Source organism: Monodelphis domestica, chromosome 5 (assembly GCF_027887165.1).
Source record: "Monodelphis domestica isolate mMonDom1 chromosome 5, mMonDom1.pri, whole genome shotgun sequence".
NCBI lineage: Eukaryota > Metazoa > Chordata > Mammalia > Didelphimorphia > Didelphidae > Monodelphis > Monodelphis domestica.
Window position 1 is genome coordinate 288,975,225 of NC_077231.1, and position 19,650 is coordinate 288,994,874.

A 19,650-nucleotide genomic window follows, 5' to 3' on the forward strand; every position below is an offset into this window, starting at 1 on the left:
CTGCATCTGATTCCCACAGTTCTTTCTCTGGAGTTGGATAGTATTCTTTGTAACAAGTCCTTCAGAATTGTCCCAGGTCATTGTATTGCTGAGAGTATCTAAATCACAGTTGATCATTCCACAATATTGGTGTTACTGTATACAGTGTTCTCCCGGTTCTACTTACTTTATTCTGCATCAGTTCATGTAAATGTTTCAGCTCTTTCTTAAAGCTGATGTCTTCCTACCCAGATATCTGTCCTCTTATTCCCCCACAGAAGATCTTAGTGATGGATTTATTTCTTAGCTCAGATTACTAATTTTACATATGATCCAAGATCTCTCAGAGGACTAGCCTACCCTCTCATTGTAGTGCTGAGTAAACTAGACCCACTGAGCCTTAAATTCAAGTTGGTCTGTAAATAGAAAATTATATTTTCATAGGCTCTTGAGAGGGTAAGTGCTGTTGGGTGAGAGTGGCTGCTTTTAAAATTGGGTTGATTTTGAAGCATTTTTTTTAGCTTACCAACCTTGATTGGATTTCACAGGAGTCCCTTGGCTAATTTTGGCATGGTCCATCTGAAAATAAGTTTTGTTAGAAATGAGGATATGTGAGAATAGCGAGAGTGAGCATTCATGTTAAATAGTTTGCCTTTGAATTTAGAACTAGAAAACAAGATGCTGATTGCAATAATTTGAGTTTCTGAAGCAATTTACTATAATCTTTGCACATGATCAGTGATACATATTAAATTCTTGGTGGCTGTTTCAAGAGAGGTGGTGTGGAAAACATTTTCCCTTCAAAAATTATTCACCAGTTACTACACTTTGGTGACAAATAGAAGCTTTAGTTATAGTGATTCTTTTTGCATTTTCTCTTATGTGGCACTGTTTCTATCCTGTGGTCTACTTGACATGGCAGTCTTTCAACACACTTATTCAGTTTTTCTGCCAGCCAGATCTCTTTTCTTAAGTAAGAAACACATACATGTGGTTTTTAGTACTGCCATCATTAAGCTATTTGTTTTCAAAATTATAAACATCTACCAATTTATTTACCTGACCAAGTAAAGAAAGCTACCATTTCATTGCTGTTTCACAGAAATAAAATCCTATTTTCTCAATCAAAGTAGAATTAGGGGGTATTTATAATGAGAAACATTAGAGGGGCAGCTGGGTGGCTCAGTGGATAGAATGCTAGACCTGCAGTCAGGAAGACTAGAGTTCAAATCCAGCCTCAAACACTTACTAGCTGTGTGACTCTAGCCAAGTCACTTAGCTCTGTGTGCCTTTATCCACTGTAGAAGGAAATGACAAAGCACTCCAGTATCTTTGCTAAGAAAACCTCTCGGACAGTGTAATCCATGGGATCACAATTGAGTCAAATGACTGAAAACCACAAACTTATAATAGTACCTGGCTTTGATCACGTACTTGAATTTTTGGGAGAGATATATGAATCAGGCCATTTTATTGACATTTTGAGCCACTTCTGCCAAACCATAAACAATTATGGTACATCTAATTTTTTTAAACAAATAATTCTTACTTTCTTTTTTCCCCATTTACTACTTATGATGGGACTATAGCTAAAGAGATTGAGGTTCTTAGGGTTTTTAAAAATCTCCTTTAATGTCATCACTTTGGGAGCCTTTTAATAATGATTCCACTATTGTTGAAATATTTTGAGAACTCTTCATATTGGATCCTAAACCTAAACCATGAGGTCTACTCATATAATCTAGCAGATGTTACTTGAAACAAGTTTGACCCTTTCCAGATGTCCCTTATGGGGATGAAACTGCTGTTTCCAGTGATATTTGGAAGAAGGTACCATATGTAGGCTTTGAAAGGCAAGTTCAATTTAACCAGCATTAAAAAATTATTGCTATGGGCTGATCCTTAAAGAGACTGAGTCCTCCAAGAATGTGTGAGTTTATTGGGGGATAAGAGCACTGTGTAGCAGCAAAGGAAAAGGGGATAGAGAGCTAGAGGAAGGATTGGGAATGGGGGAGAAGGAAAATGGAGGCCTGGCCGCAGCTCAGCCCTGAAGGATGAGGACTTCAGTAGGGGGAGATGTGCAGAAAATAGGCTTCCCTCATAGTTGAAACAAGGCTGTGCTGAGCCCTGAGAATCCAGGTTCTGGTCCTACCTTGAGACACTGTGTGTCCACAGACAACCCTGCCCTTTGCCACCTGCCTCTCAGAGGTTCATTGGAGTTTTTGTTGCCTCTGATGTGGAGACCCAGTGTGATTATTATTAGCACCTAATGGGACTATAGCATCTGTAAAGGACATGGAAAACCTTTGGGAAAGGATTGTCTTAACATTCCTGATTTTTACAGAAGGTGATGATCCACTCATAATGCTCAGAGACAGGAGAGTGAAGGGGGACCAGGGAGCTCCTGCCATTCTGTTTGCTGAAGGGTTTTTAGCAGAAGTTTGACAATGCAATCTGGATCATTAAAATTGTATCTACATGTAATCTGGAACCCAACCTTCAAGACCCAAGCCTTCCCCTGGGTAGTGTAGCATTCCAAGCATATTCATATCTAAGAAATATAAGTGATGTATGGTTATTGCATCTTCAGACACAAGGTTTGAACTCTGATATTTGTGGATGGCCTCTTGACCTAGCCATGCTGCCTTTGCTCCAGGCAAACTCATTAACATTTGGTGCGGAGTCAAATTCCTTTGTAAAAGCAGGGGTTGGAGTCAACACGCCCAAAAGGTGTCATCATTACTATCCCGTCCAATCTGAATTATCTATGCTTTGTTACGTATTCGTTGAGTACTTCCCAAGCCACACTGAAATAAATTTGGAAGGCGCCCTGTGATTTCTCCTCTTGCTCCTCTTTCCTCTCTTGGGCTTTGCATTCTCACTCTTGATACGCTTACCCTATTTTCTTTCATTAGTTCTCATATTTTCCTACCAAGGCGAATATCATAGGGGATTGTGCCTTCCCTATTCAGAAATACTGACTTGTCTGTGTCTCTCATTCTTCACCCATATTCTCAGACTCCTTGCTCCTTCTCGAGTCCCAACCCACAAAGGAAAAATTTCTTTTTGTAGCCCCCGCTGGATGGGAGGTTACAGGTAGCCTTTCTTGACGACTCCTGCTGAGCCCCTCAAATTCTCTTCAACCTCTCTCTGGGTGCATAGTCTGTTACTCACTATTGAGCACTTCCTGAAGGCAGTCTCCAATCTCTCAATTATTTCCCCAGAGTTCATTTATATGTTGGCTCCTTGGAAATCAGAAAGCATTTATCTAGAGGAATAATTATATGGTAGTTTGCTGCCCAGAATCCCCCTCAAAAACCTACTTCTTTAGTGTGTGATATTGCTGAACAATCTTATGTAGCATCAACAATACTAACTTGAGGTCTAGGATTGGGGCCCCCTTGGGAGACCTGAGCAGACATAAAAAGTTTTCTCCTCTTGTGGGTTCACAACTGTCTCTTGGAAGCAGCATTCATTCAGATAGGCACAGCTCATCTTTGGCATCCTCCCTTTTCCCAACTCTCCCTGGACACACAGTGATCTGATAGAAATCTAGCGATTGTGGATTTTTGGTTCCTTTTAGTGGAGTCATTTTCTGTGGTTGTATATTTTTCAGCCTAATCCCAGAGCCAGAGTCCTGGTCCCAAAAAGCTGTTTCATCATTTGTAGGCATCAGTAAAGCCCAGAGATCCTGTCCCTAAAAACTCTCACCTCTTACAGCATCATTTGCTGGTCTAGAATCCTGGCTGGGGAAGCCTCTGGGAGTGTCTCGTCAGCAGAGGGCACTGCAGGGCAGGCGATAAAGCTGGCACAGTGTGAACTCACCATTGGACCAGGGATCAGACAATGTAGGCTGTTAATCAGTGGCAACTCTCGGATGCCAACCATTTCATTACCCCAAATAAAGAGAATTATTTAGGACTTGAAAACAACAGAGTGAGAAATAGAGTCTGAGGTTAGATGTAGCGCTCCAAATCAGCCTTCAGGTGATTAAAAATGACCCAGAAAGGCTCATATAAGCCACTGGGTAAATAAACAGAAACCATGTGCAGATTATACTTCCTTTTCATAGTTTGACCATTGTGAGAGCAGTCTCTTTTTCACCTTTCTTATTTCCCAGGACGTTGGGAATCAGGATTTTGGTGCTAATTATTTTTTTCTTTCCTTGGTGTTTTGAAAGGGTTTGTAAATTCAATTGGCCTGAACTTTCTGAGAGTTTCTGCTCAGTATACTCTTAGAATATAGTATTGTGATCAGAATAAAGAGGAAAGATTATGTAAAACATAGCTTTGGGATAAGAAGGAAGGAGGAGAAACTAGGTAAGATTTCTAGGATGTATGTCCAACACTTTGCCATAGCAAATTCTGCCAACACCAAATATCTGCCTTTTTTAAAAGAACTGAAGTCATAGATTTTATTTGCTTTTCCATTTAGGGTTGATTTCTTTATTCCTGGTGTTCCTGTAGTTGGTGGATTCTCGATTTGTTCAAGCCCGAGACTGTTAGAACAAGAAAGTGCTTTGGAATTAGCAGTGAAATACACCAATCATCCTCCCTCTACCTGGGTCCATACCAAGGTAAGGTCATTGTGCACATAATGTCTTCTTGTGGCTCTCTGTGCTTAGACAATGTAGAATTTGCTCACTTGATTCACTCAAGAAATTGGGACTTCACTGAAAAATTCATTATGTTTTTTGTTACGTTTCATATATTTTGTGCATCTAAAAAGAAGTATTTCTTTGCAGTTTCATATATTTTATGCATCTAAAAAGAAGTATTTCTTTGCTTTGTTGTCTTCATTAATTCTTGTCTCATCCTTTCTATTCTGAAATATTATTTCATCCCTGTTCTAGATCCTTCTTACTTCACTTTTTGACTTTCTTTGTATTCTTTATAGCATCAGAATTTCTAAAGGTCTTCTAACTACTTTTTAGGTTATTGCCTCATTCTATTCCTTATTTCTGTTGTATCTTACTTTTAAAAGTTATCAGCTCTCATCAGGAAAGTATTGGGATGGAACAATGCCCCATAATAGAAATCAGCCTGTGTTCCACATCAGGATTCTGTAAGGGTAAATCACTTATTCCCCATTGTCTTCTACATTCTTACTCTCCACTTTAATTTTGAGTTCAATCCATGTGAGTCCTCATTTCTGTTCCTCGACATTCATTTATCTTTTTTCTTTAAATTCTCTTTATATTTTTATCTCTGTGAATAATTTTTAAACCCTTGATTTCTGATGTTTTCATTTGTTCATTTTCTTTTTTAAAAAAATCCTCTAAACCTGGAGAAATTTGTTTTCTCAGATTGAGTTTCTTGGCTTTTTGAAATATACTTTTCCATTCCCTTCTGCAACTAAGGCAGAACAACCTCATGCTATTTGCATTTCCTTTCCTTTATTTAAAGGTCTTTATCCTGGCCACTTGCAGAATTTGTTACTGGAATTGTTAAATTTAGCAACCATGTGCCTTGGAGTTTAAAGTGTAAGGTTTCATTCTGGAGGCAAGCAGTGAATTATTTTGATTGGTGCTGTGTTTTCTGTATTTAGAGTTCTGGGCAACTTTATTTTAATTCCTATCCCTTTTTTATAACATTATATTCTTCTGGGAGACCTATAATCCTTAAGTTGCCTCTTGCTATCCTGTCTTCAAAGTAAATAGCTTTGGTTTTTTGTTAGAGGCCATGTGTTCTTTTCATGGTTGTTCCATTTCCATTTTTTCTATCAGATTTTCCTCCTCTTCACTATTTTTATGTTATAAATTTGTTAATCTTTTTTTTTCCCCTTCTGGAGAAATACACTATAGATTCACTGCAAGTTTTTTCTAGTTTTCTAGGTTTTGCATATAAATTCCTAATTTACTTTCTTATGACTCTCATTTCTCCTTTGAGCTATTTTGGAATTTCTTGCTCCGTGCTCTTTTGGAACTCCACAGGATTGTTTGTTTCATCAAGCATTGGTTCACTTTCCTTTGTTTTTTTAGTGTTTATGATATTGTTGTGGGTTTAATAGTCCTCTTTCCTTCTCATTTTGGGATCTTCTCAGTTGATTTATCTGCTGGTGTTTTGTGTTTTTAGTGGATTTCCTTCTCCTTGAAGTCTTTATCCTTTTCCCCTAGTATTCCACCATTACTCACGTTCTGACTTCCCTTTGCTGTGAATGCACTCCCAAGACTGAGCTGCAAAACAACCTTAGCCTCTTCTGACATTGGGGACTTTAGGTTTCAACCGGTCTTGGTCTGTGCCTTAGGTAGTCTCAGAAACAAGACTAGCCTTAGCCAGGTTTCAGATCTGGTGCAGCTGCTCGAGTTTCTCCCCTTTCTCAGTTCCTTCCCTGGCCCTTGTTTTTCTCTGGCTGAGCTATATTAGCATCGGCTGATTTTTTTTTAACAGAGTTTAGGGTAGGTTTTCCAGACAGAAGTCTGTGCAGCTTTGGGAATCCCTAAGCTAGGGAGGAGCCTGCTTTGACTCTTCTCCTTTTCCCTTCCCTTCTGTTATGCAGTTGGGCATAATCAGTGTCTCCATTTGTTGTGGGATGGGGTATGTATGTTGGCCAAGCATCTACAGCAGGAGGACCCTAGGCTGGGCCCAGCTTGGGCTCCCAGGTTGGCCTCTATGCCAGAGTGGAGGGGAATGTGGAGGTGGACAGATTGCTAAAGGAGTTTTTTTAAGGAATAGCATTTTCCAAGGTTATGTCATAAGGATTGTACTTTGTTGGGGTTCTTCACTGCTATTGTCCACATCTGACACATAAATTCCTCTTTGGGGAGTTTGGGTACCCTTTTGAGGCCTCCATGTTGTTGGTCACTATCTTTGATATGTAAGCAGCTGTAATCAGCTTCTATTAATCCAGCATCCAGCCGGAAAACCCTGTCTTTGTGGTCTCGTACAGTGATAAGCCATGTTCATAAGGCAGGTCATCATCCATGTGACCAAAGCACCTTTGTTGGAATAATGCATATACCTTAGAAAGATTCTGTTCAGCATGGTTTTAGTGTTAAAGCAGATTATACTGCGTCACAATTTATTTTAAACATCAGTAATCTGTGTGTCTATATGGAAACTTACCCCAAACAGTCATTTGGTTAGTCATTCCAGATAAACTTGTATGTAATTTTGAGACCACTTGTGAGGTATTTAAATATATGTGGGTCCCAGTTTATTGAACAAATTGAGTTTTCTAGATTGACACTTAGAATTCATTTTCCCACAGAAACAATGGGTTGGGTTTTTTAAATTGTGATTTAGTTATTGGTCCTACCCACAAAAAGACTATGTAATCTGTAATGTACCTAAAGAATAGTATCAGAAAACCCAGCCACCCTTTATAAGAATTCCAGGAACTCCCCCCAGTTGCCTACATTAATAGGAGCAGGAATGCCCTATCTGCTCCCTTTTCCCACTCTTGGCCATGGCTCTTTTTAGCTCAAAGCCATTGGTGATGACTCCTGGGACAGGCATGTGGGGGAGGCGTGACAGGGATCTAGGGAAATTGAGACAAGGAGCCCTGTGGACCTGGGCCTTCCTGTTGGTATCACCTGGGGGTCATTCTCAGCCCAGCAGATTTCTTCCTTGCTTTTTCCCCTCTTCTGGAACTCCCAGGATTGGCCCACCCACCTTCCTTTTTATAGCCACCTGTTGTTTCTCATTAGTGTTTCTTTCCTTCATTGGCTCTTTTGGGGTTTTCTAAGGAATGTAGGGCCTTTTTAAGGTTTTCTTTTCTAGTAAGCAAGGGAAAAACCAGGGAATAAAAAGACTGCCTTCAATGCCTTTTCCCTTCCCCCTGCCTTGTAGACCACCCTTACTGTAGTACACACTGTTTTTTTGGTCTGTTTCCTCTGTGCTTTGAACCACAGAGGGAAAGACAAAGTTGCCTGTTGGTATTCATGGAAGGTCTTTGTATATGGAGGCCTGGGAAGAGGCTCTAGGCAGGAAGGTGATGCCTTTGGGTGGTTATAGGAGATGGGAATTAGACTGGACGTGCTGCCAAGGAAGGCCGGTGCTGGGACCAAGGGAACAGCTGCGGGGTTCGCCCCTTCCTCCTTCCTTGTCAGGGCCACTTCTGCCACCTGTCACACATACTGGCAGGTGAGAAGCAGGGCCTGGGTGAAATGGGGACGTGCTCGTGGAGCCGCCAGCAAAAGGAAGAGCAGAGAAATCTAGCATCAGTGTCGAGAAAAGTCAAGGAGCTTCGAGCTGAATTCTCAGCTGGGCCATTAACTGGTTGGGAGGGCCTTGGATAGCATGGCCCCTACGGCCCCTTCCCACTCTCCAGCCTCAATCCTGTGTGTGTGTGGACTGTTGGTTAATGAACTATAAGCCAAAGACCTGGCACATCCCCAACCAGACCCAATTGTTATCTACAGCATCTCTAGCTGGGCCTGACCCTCTGCCCAGTTACTGCTTATGACTGCCCATTTCCTCATTCTCAGCCGGCTGTGGCCAAATGGACCTCTCCCCACCCCAACGTTGCCAGTGGTTGCTTGCTCAGAAACTGCGTATCTCCTCAAAGGTACAGTTTCTGCCCAGGTCCTGGTTGTAGGCGGAGATAAAGCTCCTGGGTGTGCTTGACCTGGAATCCGTTATGCTCCTTCCCAAGCGGTAAGATTCTCCTCAGGAGAAGCGGATCAAGATTTTAAGCTCTCAAGTGAATTTCCTGACAGCTTACCCATATTTGGTAATAGACCCAAACACCTGCATGGCGTGTGGCCCTGAATTTGTAGCAGCCCTTCATACTTCTAAATTGGTCCTGCCATCTTTCCTCGCTCCTCACTTTAGGGGTTTGCTTTTCATTATGATTTGGTGTGCCTATCTTCCTGCCATCTTCATCAGTGTGACAGCAAAGCAAGGTCTTGTTTTTTTAAATAATCTTTTATTTTTCCACAATTACATGTAAAATCAATTTTTAAAAAAAAGCCTCTTACCTTCTGTCCTACAATCAATACTATGTATTGGTTCCAAAGCAGAATAGCAGTAAGAACTAGGCAGTTGGGGTTAAGTGACCTGCCCAGGGTCACACAGCTACAAAATATTTGAGACCAGGTTTTTAAACCCAGGACCTCCCAGTGCCAGGTCTGGCTCTCTATTCACTATGCCACCTAGCTGCCCCATAAAAACAGTTTTTTAACATTCATTTAAAATTTTTTGAGTTCTAAATTCTCTTCCTTCTTCCTATCCTCCCTCCCTCATTCCTACCCACCTCTTCCCCTCCCTGAGACAGTAAGCAATCTGATAGATTTTACATGTGCAATCATATAAGACATTTTTCTTTATTAGTCATTTTGTGAAAGAACTCAAATAGAAGAAGATTCATTCTACATTAAGATTCCATCAGTTCTTTCTTGCAGGGCTGATGACATTTTCTATCATGAGTCTCCAAGATTGTCATGGATTGCTGTATTGCTGAGAATAACTATGTCATTTGCAGTTGTTCATCAAAAAATATTGCTGTTCTTCCGATTCTGCTCACCTCACTTTGTATCAGTTCACGTAGATCTCTCCAGATTTTTCTGAAACTGTCCTGCTCGTCATTTCTTACAGCATTCCATCACTATCATATACCACAACTTGTTCAGCCATTCCCCAATTCTTCAATTCTGTGCTTACCACAATAGGGCTGCAATAAGTATTTTTGTGCAAATAGGTCCTTTTCCCTTTAAAAAAAATCTCTTTGAGATACAGACCTAGTAAATGGTATTGCCAGATCAATGGGCATGCTCAGTTTTATAGTCCTTTGGACTTAGTTCCAAATTGTTCTCCAGAAAGGTTGGATCAGTTCATAACTCCCCCAACAGTATATTTGTTTCCCCATTTTCCTGCATTCCTTCCAACATTTATCTTTTTCCTTTTCTATCATGTTGGCCAATCTGATAGGTATGAGGTAATATCTTAGAGTTGTTTTCATTTCCATCAGGGTCTTCTAAGATGATCCCATTCAGATTGACATTAATATGGACTGTGAGCATCCCCAGCAATTGTATGGCCTCCCCAGGGATGTCCCTCATTGGTGTTTCAGTGAAGTAACTTGTTCTTGAATGCTCTGCAAGTACCTTTGCTTGGGTGCACAGGCTCATCCCAGGGAAGACCCCAAACTACTTGAGGGAACACAAATGCAGGCAATTGAAAATCTGACTTTCCCTGGAGCCCCTCTCTAGAGGCTTATTGCCTTCCCTGTCTATGATGTGTCATATTTGGCTATTTTGGAAACACAGCAAATGTACAAGGGAAGGTTGCTGTGGGCTCTTTTAAAAGTAGGGCACTGGTTGGAGTGAACATCTTCATTTATTTTATCAGTGGGGTGTATCAGTCAGTGCCACCTTGGAGTGTTCTGGGTTGCTTTCCTTTTTTTCATATGCCAGCCTCAGGTGTCATTAAAAATCCTTTTCTTCCAAAATATGACATTTATTCACAAATTAGATATTTTGCCACATAATTAAAAGCTGCCCTTTAAGCCATTTTTTATACATAACAAACACTTGCTTGTTCCATTGAAGATTTCCTGGGAGTTTTTCTCTTTGTCAGAAGACAAAGGTAGCATCTGATTCTTTCTGATGATAGAAATTAGAAGAGAGACTCACTGAAGATTGTTTTATAGCTTTGGAGATGATAGGCTCCTTAAAAGCACAGTTCCTTTTGTATATCTCTAGGGTTGGAAATGCATCTTGAAATATAACAAGCCAAATTAGACTTAGTTTATAGGCTTCCTTTTAAGCAAAGACTGAATTAGCTAAAGAGTAATCCCATAGTTTTGAGTATTACTTTCAGATACACATACAGATGAAAGGGACTTTGAAAGATCATCCAGTCCATTCCCTATTTCTGACAGATCTGTATTTAAAATCCATCCTTAAGCCATCCAAGTTGTTGTTTGGGGTTTTTCTTAAATCTCTAAGAAAGGAAATTTTAAAACTGCCTTTGATAGTTATTGTAGCAGTTTCCAGCTCTTTCAGTCATGCTTCATCTTACTCCCCCTTTCAGTTTATTTCTTTGCCAAAAGGAAGAAGCTGCTACTGCCCTCCCTTCATATAAAATGCCGTCTATATTTAAAATACCAATGACGTGATTCTTTGACTTTTCTTTTTGGACCTTATATTTTGATTCTCTAATGTTTCTAATGCCTCATTGTTCTCTTAGATTTTCTCTAAATTTCCCTCATCTTTCACCGAACCCTAAATCAGATTCGTTTCATCAAGAATTCATTGGGCCCCTATGATGTGCTTAATTAGCCCTGGGCTGTCTGCCACAAGCATGACAGCATTGTTGCTTCTTAAAATGATCCATGCAAGGGGGTTCTTGCTTCTCCAACTGATTATTTCAGCAGCCTTGGTTAATGAAATTGTACCTGTGTCTTTAAGATAAACACTCCACTGTCATCATTTTAATGAGGAAGCACCTGAGCACTCCTCCACTTTTGGTGTGACTTTCCTCTCTGACTTGTCTTCTTAGCCACCAAAAATGACAGATACTTACACACTGTGAAGGGATGGGATTATTCTAAAACTATTCTTATAGATCCAGCCATCCTCCAATAGACTCATTCTTGTGTTTCCTTTATCCAAGTAGGTCACAGTCGTGCTTCTTAAAAATAATTAGAGCACCACTTGAACTTTCTTTTCTTTTCTTTTTTTTTAAGTTTCCTTTCTATTATTGTGAACTTGGCAACATCACAAATATGAGCATTTCCCTAGGCAAAGGAGAGAAAAGAGGACCACATAAGAAATTGAATCTCCACTACACAGACCTTCCTTAATTTTTTTTAAAGTATACTTAAAATTGGACATATTCTAATAACTGCTTTGTTCAGCTGTGTCCTTTTCTGAACTTCCTTCTATTCTTTATACTTTAAAAATAATTCATGCAGCAGGTATCTGTGACCTGTGGCAAGTCACTTAATCTCCATTGCCTAACCCTTACCACTTTTCTGCCTTGGAACCAATAAATAGTAATGATTCTAAGATGAAATGTAACGGTTTAAAAAATATTCATTTGATATTCTTTTCTTTCCTTTTTTTGTAATCCAATTCTCCTCACCCTTCCTTAGAACAGATAAGTCCAACAACTTCTACACAGTGGCAATGTCCAGAGATCACCTCCTGACTGTCAGTTCTGTGTGGTGGGGGTGGGGGAGCACAGTTCATCATCTGCCTTCCAGAATCCTCCCTGGCCATGCCATTCATTATAGTTCTTGAGCCTTTCACTGCCTTATTTTGTCCATTGCTCGCTTGCTTCTTCTCACTCTCCCCTATATCAGTCCCTGTAAGTCTTTGCAGGTTTCTCAGAATCTCTCCTTTGCATCACTGCTTGTGGAGCAGAAATATTTCATGCCATCTACGTAACTCGGTTTGTTCAGCCATTTCCTAGATGAGATGCATCCACTTTGCATCTCTTTGCTTTCACAGAGTGCCAGGCCTTCCCACTTAGATATCCCCTACAGGTGTATGGTCCTGAAAGAAAGCAGACGTGTGGAAGCATTTCACAGGTTCTTTTCCTTCTTAGTGTGCTCTTGATTCTGAAGTGGCCCTGCGAGTTGGCGGAGAGTTCTTCTTTGACCCTCAGCCTTCAGACGCCTCTGTGAACCTGGTGCTGATAGCAGGAGGAGTGGGGATCAACCCGCTTAATTCCATCTTGCTGCATGTAGCTGATCTTTACCGACATTGGGAGAACAAAGGAAGTGGCTACAAGATGGGAAGAGTGAGACTTTTCTACAGTGCCAGAAATACCAACGAATTATTATTTAAGGTAGGCGAAGACAGCAGTGTGGTCTAGGTTCGGCTGTCATCCTGCCTTCCTGTGCAGCCAAGCTCTTTCTCCTCTTTGGAATTAGTCGTAAATATTGGGGCCTTATAAAGCAGGGCAGAGTCTTGCCTCTCTGGAACTAGTTCTGGGGTACTTTGTTGTGACCGCATCTGAGTGGGGACAACTTGGATAGTCCGATCATATCCCTGTGCACACGAGCTCTGCCTTGAGTTCCAGTAGCTGTGAGATGGATGTGCTTTCTGAGGCCAGTTACGGGCCTCCACCTGCCTCAAGGCAGCTTGCCCAGGCAAGCAAAGCTCCCGTTGTTGGGACCTTGGTTTATATGAACACATTTGGTTGGGAAGCTACCATGTAGCTTGGGATGGCATCTTCCCCAAAAAAGAGAACAAAAGAGTGCAGAGCATTAAAAAACACAAATATGGTCAATGAAACCACAGCTGAATTGCTAGTGCTTGAGAAAAAGCAATCTCAAGAGTTAGTAATGTGCTTGTTAGCATATTCATATTTCAATTAAAGCCAAATAATCCAGTGCATTTTAAATACTCTGGCCTGCTGGGCTGCAAACAATGTGTCTCTAAGTAGAGAACAAGGAGGGCATCTGAGGCATGGGCAGATGTGGAGGGTGTGCTTGGCATGGCCAAGGGGGAGGGGGAGTGTCTGGATGCTGTGATTGGGCACATCTGTTGGGATTCCTTAAACTATGGGGTAACTGATTATGTTTAACATTCCAGAAAAGTATTCTCGATTTAACAAATGCATTTCCTGGGAAAATCGTGTGTAGTTTCCATGTTACACAACAGACTACAGAAATCAGTAAAGAGCTGCAGCCTTATGTCACTGGTGAGTGCATACCATCCTAAAGATGCTCTGACCCTCTAGGCCAGAGATTGGGGGGAAGGGGTTGTGGTCATTGAGGAAGCAAAAATTAATTCTTTTTGAAAATTTAGTATTTCTTTATTTTTAACATTCTTTTAAAATTTTGAGTTATAAATTCTCTCCCTTTATTCCACCCCTCCCATACTCACTGAGAAGGCAAGCAATATGATATCAATTATACACATGAAATCATGCAAAATATATTTCTCTATTAGCCATATTCCAGAAAAATAAAGGAAGAAAAATTATCCTCTTTTCATTCAGAGTTCATCAATTCTCTTTCTGCAGGAGGACATTTTTTCTTCATGAGACCTTTGGAATTGTCTTGAGTCGTATAATGATCAGAATAGCCAAGTCTTTCCTAGCTAATCATCATAACAACATTGCTATGACTGTTCACAGTGATCTCCCAATTCTTCCCATTTTACTTTGCATCATGTCATATAGGCCTTTCTGAAATCACCCTACTCTTCATTTCTTATAGCTCAGCAGTATGCTACAATTTGTTTGGCCATTCCCCAATTGATGGGCATCCCCTTAGGTTTTTCCAATTCTTTGATGCCTTAGAAATATGTTTTGCCTTTAACCACTGCCTTACTCCACCCTCCTTTTTATCACCTCCCCACCTTCCCCTTATCTACCTCTCCTATTTCCTTGTTGAGTAAGTTAGATTTTTATATTCTACTATGTATATATACATACTCTTCCTTCTTTGAACCGATTCCAATAAAAGTGAGTTTCAAGCATTGCCTACCACCCCATCGCCCATTTTCCCCTCCACTGTAAAGCTTACTTAAGTACTTTTATGTGACAAAAATTTCCCCATTCTGTTCCCTCCCCATGGTCACCAGGAATTTAATTAATTTCAAAGAGATTTTATTTACAGTTTATTTACAAAATGTACAAAGAGTGAAGTAAGAAATAAGAGAGAGGATAAGGTAAGATATCTAGCCTAAACACTAAGTAATTTACTCCTGGCCCCTGGGCAAGGAGAATTAATTCTTAACTGGAGGGGCCTCAGCCCTTGTAGCTGAGGCCCTGGGGATACAGGGAATCTCTCTCAAGAGGATAGGTCTCTACTGAGGTTAGTCTCTTCTGAATATCCAGCAGTTAAGAGTCAGCTTTTCACTCACCACGTGTCAGTCTAAAGGAACAGGGTCTCAGGTCTAGTCAGCAGATCCTTCCATCCCTCTTCACCAGCCTCAACTCAAAAGCATGAAGAATTGAACTCCTTCAGGAAGTTGTCACTCCCTTTTAAAGACATTTTTTCTTGCATCACTTCCTGTATCTTCCCCTAATTTTACATCTACCAATCACAGTTGACTCTCTGCTCTAGGACTGCCCAGAAGACAGTCAGTTGACTGATTCGGTACCCACTATCGCACAGGTGGGTCACAGACCTTCCACTTAATCATTAAGTGGGATGTTTACACTTTTGGCGATTAGATCTAAAAATGGACAGATCTCCATATGCAACTTTTAAGTAGGGTGTTTATACTTTTGGTGATTAAATCTAAAGAATAGGCAGGGGTTACAATTTTAATCTTTGTAATCAGAGGAGAGTTAATCTTAATCTTCACACTTAGTGCATCCCCCTTTCTCACCTCTTCATTTTTTTGGAGATCATATCAACTATCAGCTCACATCTGTTATGAGGAAGAGATAAGTTTAGTAGGAAAATGAAGGTTTGCAAGGGACAGAGATGCATGAAACCTGCAGAGAAAGATTCTGAAATGCTGGAAGGAAGTATGAAGCTGGAACTGAGTGGCTGTTGGTGATCTCTCTCTGGATGTAACCTGGGGATAGTGGCTGCCTGTCCTGAGTTGCTGATCCTATCTTGCTTTCCTATCCTGCTTTGTTGTCCTTGTTGTTATCCTATTGCTGTGTTTCCTTAGGAGAAGAACCCTGTGATCCTGCTCTGTTTATATAAACTCCTTTGAAGTATCCTAATAATGATATGGTTCTTAGGAGTTACATGAATCATCTTCCCATATAAGAATGTAAACATTTTAACTTTATTGAATTCATTATGATTTCTCTTTTATGTTTTCTTTTTATGCTCTCTTGATTCTTAATTTGAATGTTAGATTTTCTGTTCAACTCTGGTCTTTACATCAGAAATACTTGAAAGTCCTTTATTTTGTTAACTTTCTATTTTTTTCCCCTGAAGGATTATACTCGGGTTTTGTTGGTTGTAGTTCTAGCTCCTTTGTCTTCCAAAATATCATATCCCAAGCCTTCTGTTCCTTTAACATGGAAGCTATTAAGTCTTGTGGGATCCTAATTGTGGCTCCATCACATTTGGATTATTTCTGTCTAGCTTCTTGCACTGTTATCTCCTTGGCTTGGCAGCTCTTGAATTTGGTTATAATGTTTCTGAAAGTTTTCATTTTGGGGTCTATTTTCAGGTGGTGATTGGTTGATTCTTTCCATTTCTATTTGACCCTCTGGTTCTAAGATATCAGGGCAGTATTCCTTGATAATTTCTTGAAGTGTGATGTCTAGGTTCTTTTTTTCTCTATCATGGCTTTCAGGTAGCTGAATAATTCTTAATTTTTTTTCTCCTCAGTCTGTTCTTTAGGTAAGTTGTTTTTCCAATGAAATATTTCACATTTTCTTCTATTAGTTCATTCTTTTGACTTTGTTTCTTACAGTCTCATGGAGTCATTAGCTTCCTGTTGCCCAGTTGGAAGAGTTATTTTCAGTGAGCTTTGGTCCCCCCCCCCCCCCCCCCGTTTTGGCCTCTTCTGCTTTTCAAGGATTCCTTAGTGATTTTTGGTCCCCTCTTTTACCATTAGGCCAGTTCTTTTTTTTTTTAAGATGTTATCTTCAGTATTATTTGTTTCTCTTTTACCAAACTTTTCATTTTCTTTTCATAATTTTCTTGCATCACTATTATTTTTTTTCCTCAATTTTTTCTCTTCCACTCTTTATCTCTTTAACTCTTCCAGGAGTTCTTGCTGATTTGGGGTTCAATTATTGTATTTTTGAGGCTTAACTTACATCTGATTTCACATTGTCATTGTTTTGAGTTCATGTGTTAGTCTTACTGTAACTATAGTAACTTTTTGTGGTCAAGTTCCTTTATTCATTGCTCATCTTTCTAAATTATTTCTTGATTTTGATTTTATGTTAAAAGTTGGGCTCTGTTCATCTGGCAGTGGGTAGGCACTGTCCTAAATTTCAGGCTTTTTCCTGCTGCTGTTTTCAGAGCTAATTCTATGTTTGCAAGTTTTCAATGCTCCCAAGGTAGTGTGATCCTGGGAGAGATTTAGTTATTGCTCTCATCGTCTGTGCTCTAGTCTTTTCCAAGGAAGGGCCTGCACCTTTGAGATTGCAATTGATATTCCCATAGAACACTAGAAGTGTGAATTTTAAAACTATTCCACTCTACTCAGACCATACTTTAGAAGATCTGATTTAGCTATCTCCAGATTAGTAACAATGGAGATACTTGGTTTAACAGAATCAAGACTTGGAAATTCTACATTTCTCCACCCTACTTAGTTTAACAAGGTCAGGAATATCTGCACCATACTCAAGGATTAAATATTTGAGAAAATGGCCTTCAAAAGACATGTGCAGAAACAGCGGATAGACCCCTGGGCTGTCCTAAATCAAGCTAAGCTAACATTGGTACAGATGAGGTGCAGGAAAGTGACGTAAAGCCATCTATATAAGGCAAGTCACTGGCTCTCTTCGGCCTCTTTTCCCAGAGAGGCGACTCTGGCTGGCAGCGTGCTAAGCGTTCCGACATATTGGCGTGGTAGCAGCTATTTGTCTGGGTTTTGGCGGTGAGTTTGCCCTTGAGCTAATTCAGGTTCAGGCATCTTGGCTGAGCCCTCTTGGAGTCAGGCTGATTCTTTCCTCTTTTTCTCTCCAAAACCTTACCTTCTAGAGCCTTTAATCTTCCCACCTGGCACCTTTGCCTTTTCCTTTCTTCTTAAATTTCTTTCCACTATACTAATTAAATCACCATAAATTTCCAGACTGACTTGGGTAAATTTTTTTTTGTTATTTGGGATATCCATGGCGACCAATAATTAACATAGTTTAGGTCATAATGCTAAAATTATCCTTTACAGAAGCTTCTCACTGGCTGCTCACCCAGAACTCGGTATGGACATTGGTATTGTTAGACAACACCCAGTGCTAGTCCAATTGTCCAACCCCCTCACTGTCCCTAAACTAAGAGCCCCAAAGCTGCTGCTACAACCCTGGCCACTATCACTGCCACCTTGCGGATGTCCGTATCACAGATCTCTCTAAGCAGGCCTCCTCGGTTGTCTTAGGCAGGGAAAATGGGCCACCCTGACCTCTGCCACCCCACAATTGATTTGAGGCATTATTTTAAAGTTGTTTGGAGTAGGATGCTGAAAGAGTTCAGCTGGGTGGCTGGCTTGTCTCCATCCCCAAGACGTTAGATACTTTATAAATAATTGGAACTTGCAGAAAGTCTGGAATCACAACTTGGGAAAGCCAAGAATGAATTATCAGATAAAAACAGAAGTAAAAAATGAAGTGCTTGTGCTATTATTAACAGGTTTTTTTCACTTGCCATCTTAAAATTTTAATGTGTGCATTTTTAATTGGCTTTTGTATTATTACAAGAATGTGTACACAAGTTATATATTGTAGTCTTGGTGTTGATGGTAATTAAAATTACATATTTCACCTCCTCCATAAGGTGTTTGTTGTTTGTTGGTTTGTTTTTTAAAACAGCTTATTTTGCTGAAAGTGATATTAAGTCCCCACAAAACAAGCTGTTTTATAAAAGTGTGCTTGGAAGTTGTCTTCCCATTTTTAGCTTCATTGCGCTCTGGCATGGGGAACATGGTAGTTTCTGCTTCCACTTGCCTCTTGAGGCCTTGACTGAGGAGGCACATAGCCAGGGTCGTGTGGGAATGGGCGCCTCGCAGTCTCAGTGAGGCCGATGGAGGGACGTGACTGATCTGAGCCGCTCTGTATTTTCTCTTTGGCCAGAGGGAAGGATTTCTGACAAGGACCTGGAGGAGCACATCTCCAAGGACACCGTGTTTTTCATCTGCGGCCCGCCGCCCATGATAGAACACTTCTCTGCGCATCTCGAAGCCCGCATGGTCCCCAGAGAGCGCATTCGCTTTGAGAAGTGGTGGTAGCGGCGGAGACGAAGGACCAGGATCAGGCCCGGTTCTGTGCTGCCCGGCCGCGGAGCCCAGGGCTCCCCCTGGGGCTGTCCCAGGACTCTCCACAAGGGGGACGGGGGATGAAGAAGAGTGTCTGTGGTGAAAAGCATTTGGAAGATGAAATCTGAGCAAAGGTGTCTTTGGGGACACTGTGTGGGTAACAGATATCTGAATTTCTTCTATTGATAATTCCTCAATGATCTGATAATGCGCCCCACAGCAGGCCATTATTGATTTTCTGCTTTTTTTTCCAGGAAGGGTGGGGATGGCCAGAATGATGTAGATTTACCCCATAATATATCTGAAACTGCTGGATTGTGTGTGAAATATTGATCTTGTATAACTTATATTTTACCCAAAACTGTATAATGATGTACTGCAATAAACACATTTTAATCAGGCGTTATTAACAATATAAGTAGAAAATTAACTTTATGCTAAAATCCACTGATCTTAAATGCCTCAGATTAGCCTGTTCTAGGTGGTAGCCCTATTTCGTAGGACTGTGGCTTTGTACCAAGGAACAAAGAAAGTTCGAGTGTCGGAAGATTGTTGGGAGAATGAGTGCCGGCAGTTTAACAAGGGGCACGTTCGCTTTGCGTGAACGTGCCCCCGAGTGCTGTGTCTGAGGGGACTCCGGGAAGGAGAGCTCTCCTAGCCTGGGCCCCGAAGGCTCAAGGTTCGCTTTGCGTGAACGTGCCCCCGAGTGCCGTGTCTGAGGGGACGCCGGGAAGGAGAGCTCTCCTAGCCTGGGCCCCGAAGGCTCAAGGTTCGCTTTGCGTGAACGTGCCCCCGAGTGCCGTGTCTGAGGGGACGCCGGGAAGGAGAGCTCTCCTAGCCTGGGCACCGAAGGCTCAAGGTTCGCTTTGTCGTGAACG

General features: G+C 41.0%; 1 protein-coding gene across 2 annotated transcripts in view; it reads left to right on the forward strand.

Annotated features, from left to right (window-relative positions):
- The window catches only part of OXNAD1 (oxidoreductase NAD binding domain containing 1), a 58,424-nt gene extending 39,251 nt beyond the window's left edge, over positions 1 to 19,173 (forward strand). For both annotated transcript variants that reach the window (XM_001380094.4, XM_007505126.3), the window contains 4 exons: positions 4,414 to 4,555; positions 12,471 to 12,713; positions 13,463 to 13,571; positions 18,591 to 19,173. In XM_001380094.4, coding sequence (XP_001380131.1) covers positions 4,414 to 4,555; positions 12,471 to 12,713; positions 13,463 to 13,571; positions 18,591 to 18,745 — 649 coding nt within the window. In that variant the 3' untranslated portion in view covers positions 18,746 to 19,173. The remainder of the gene's footprint in view (positions 1 to 4,413; positions 4,556 to 12,470; positions 12,714 to 13,462; positions 13,572 to 18,590) is intronic.
- Positions 19,174 to 19,650: the final 477 nt, after the last annotated feature.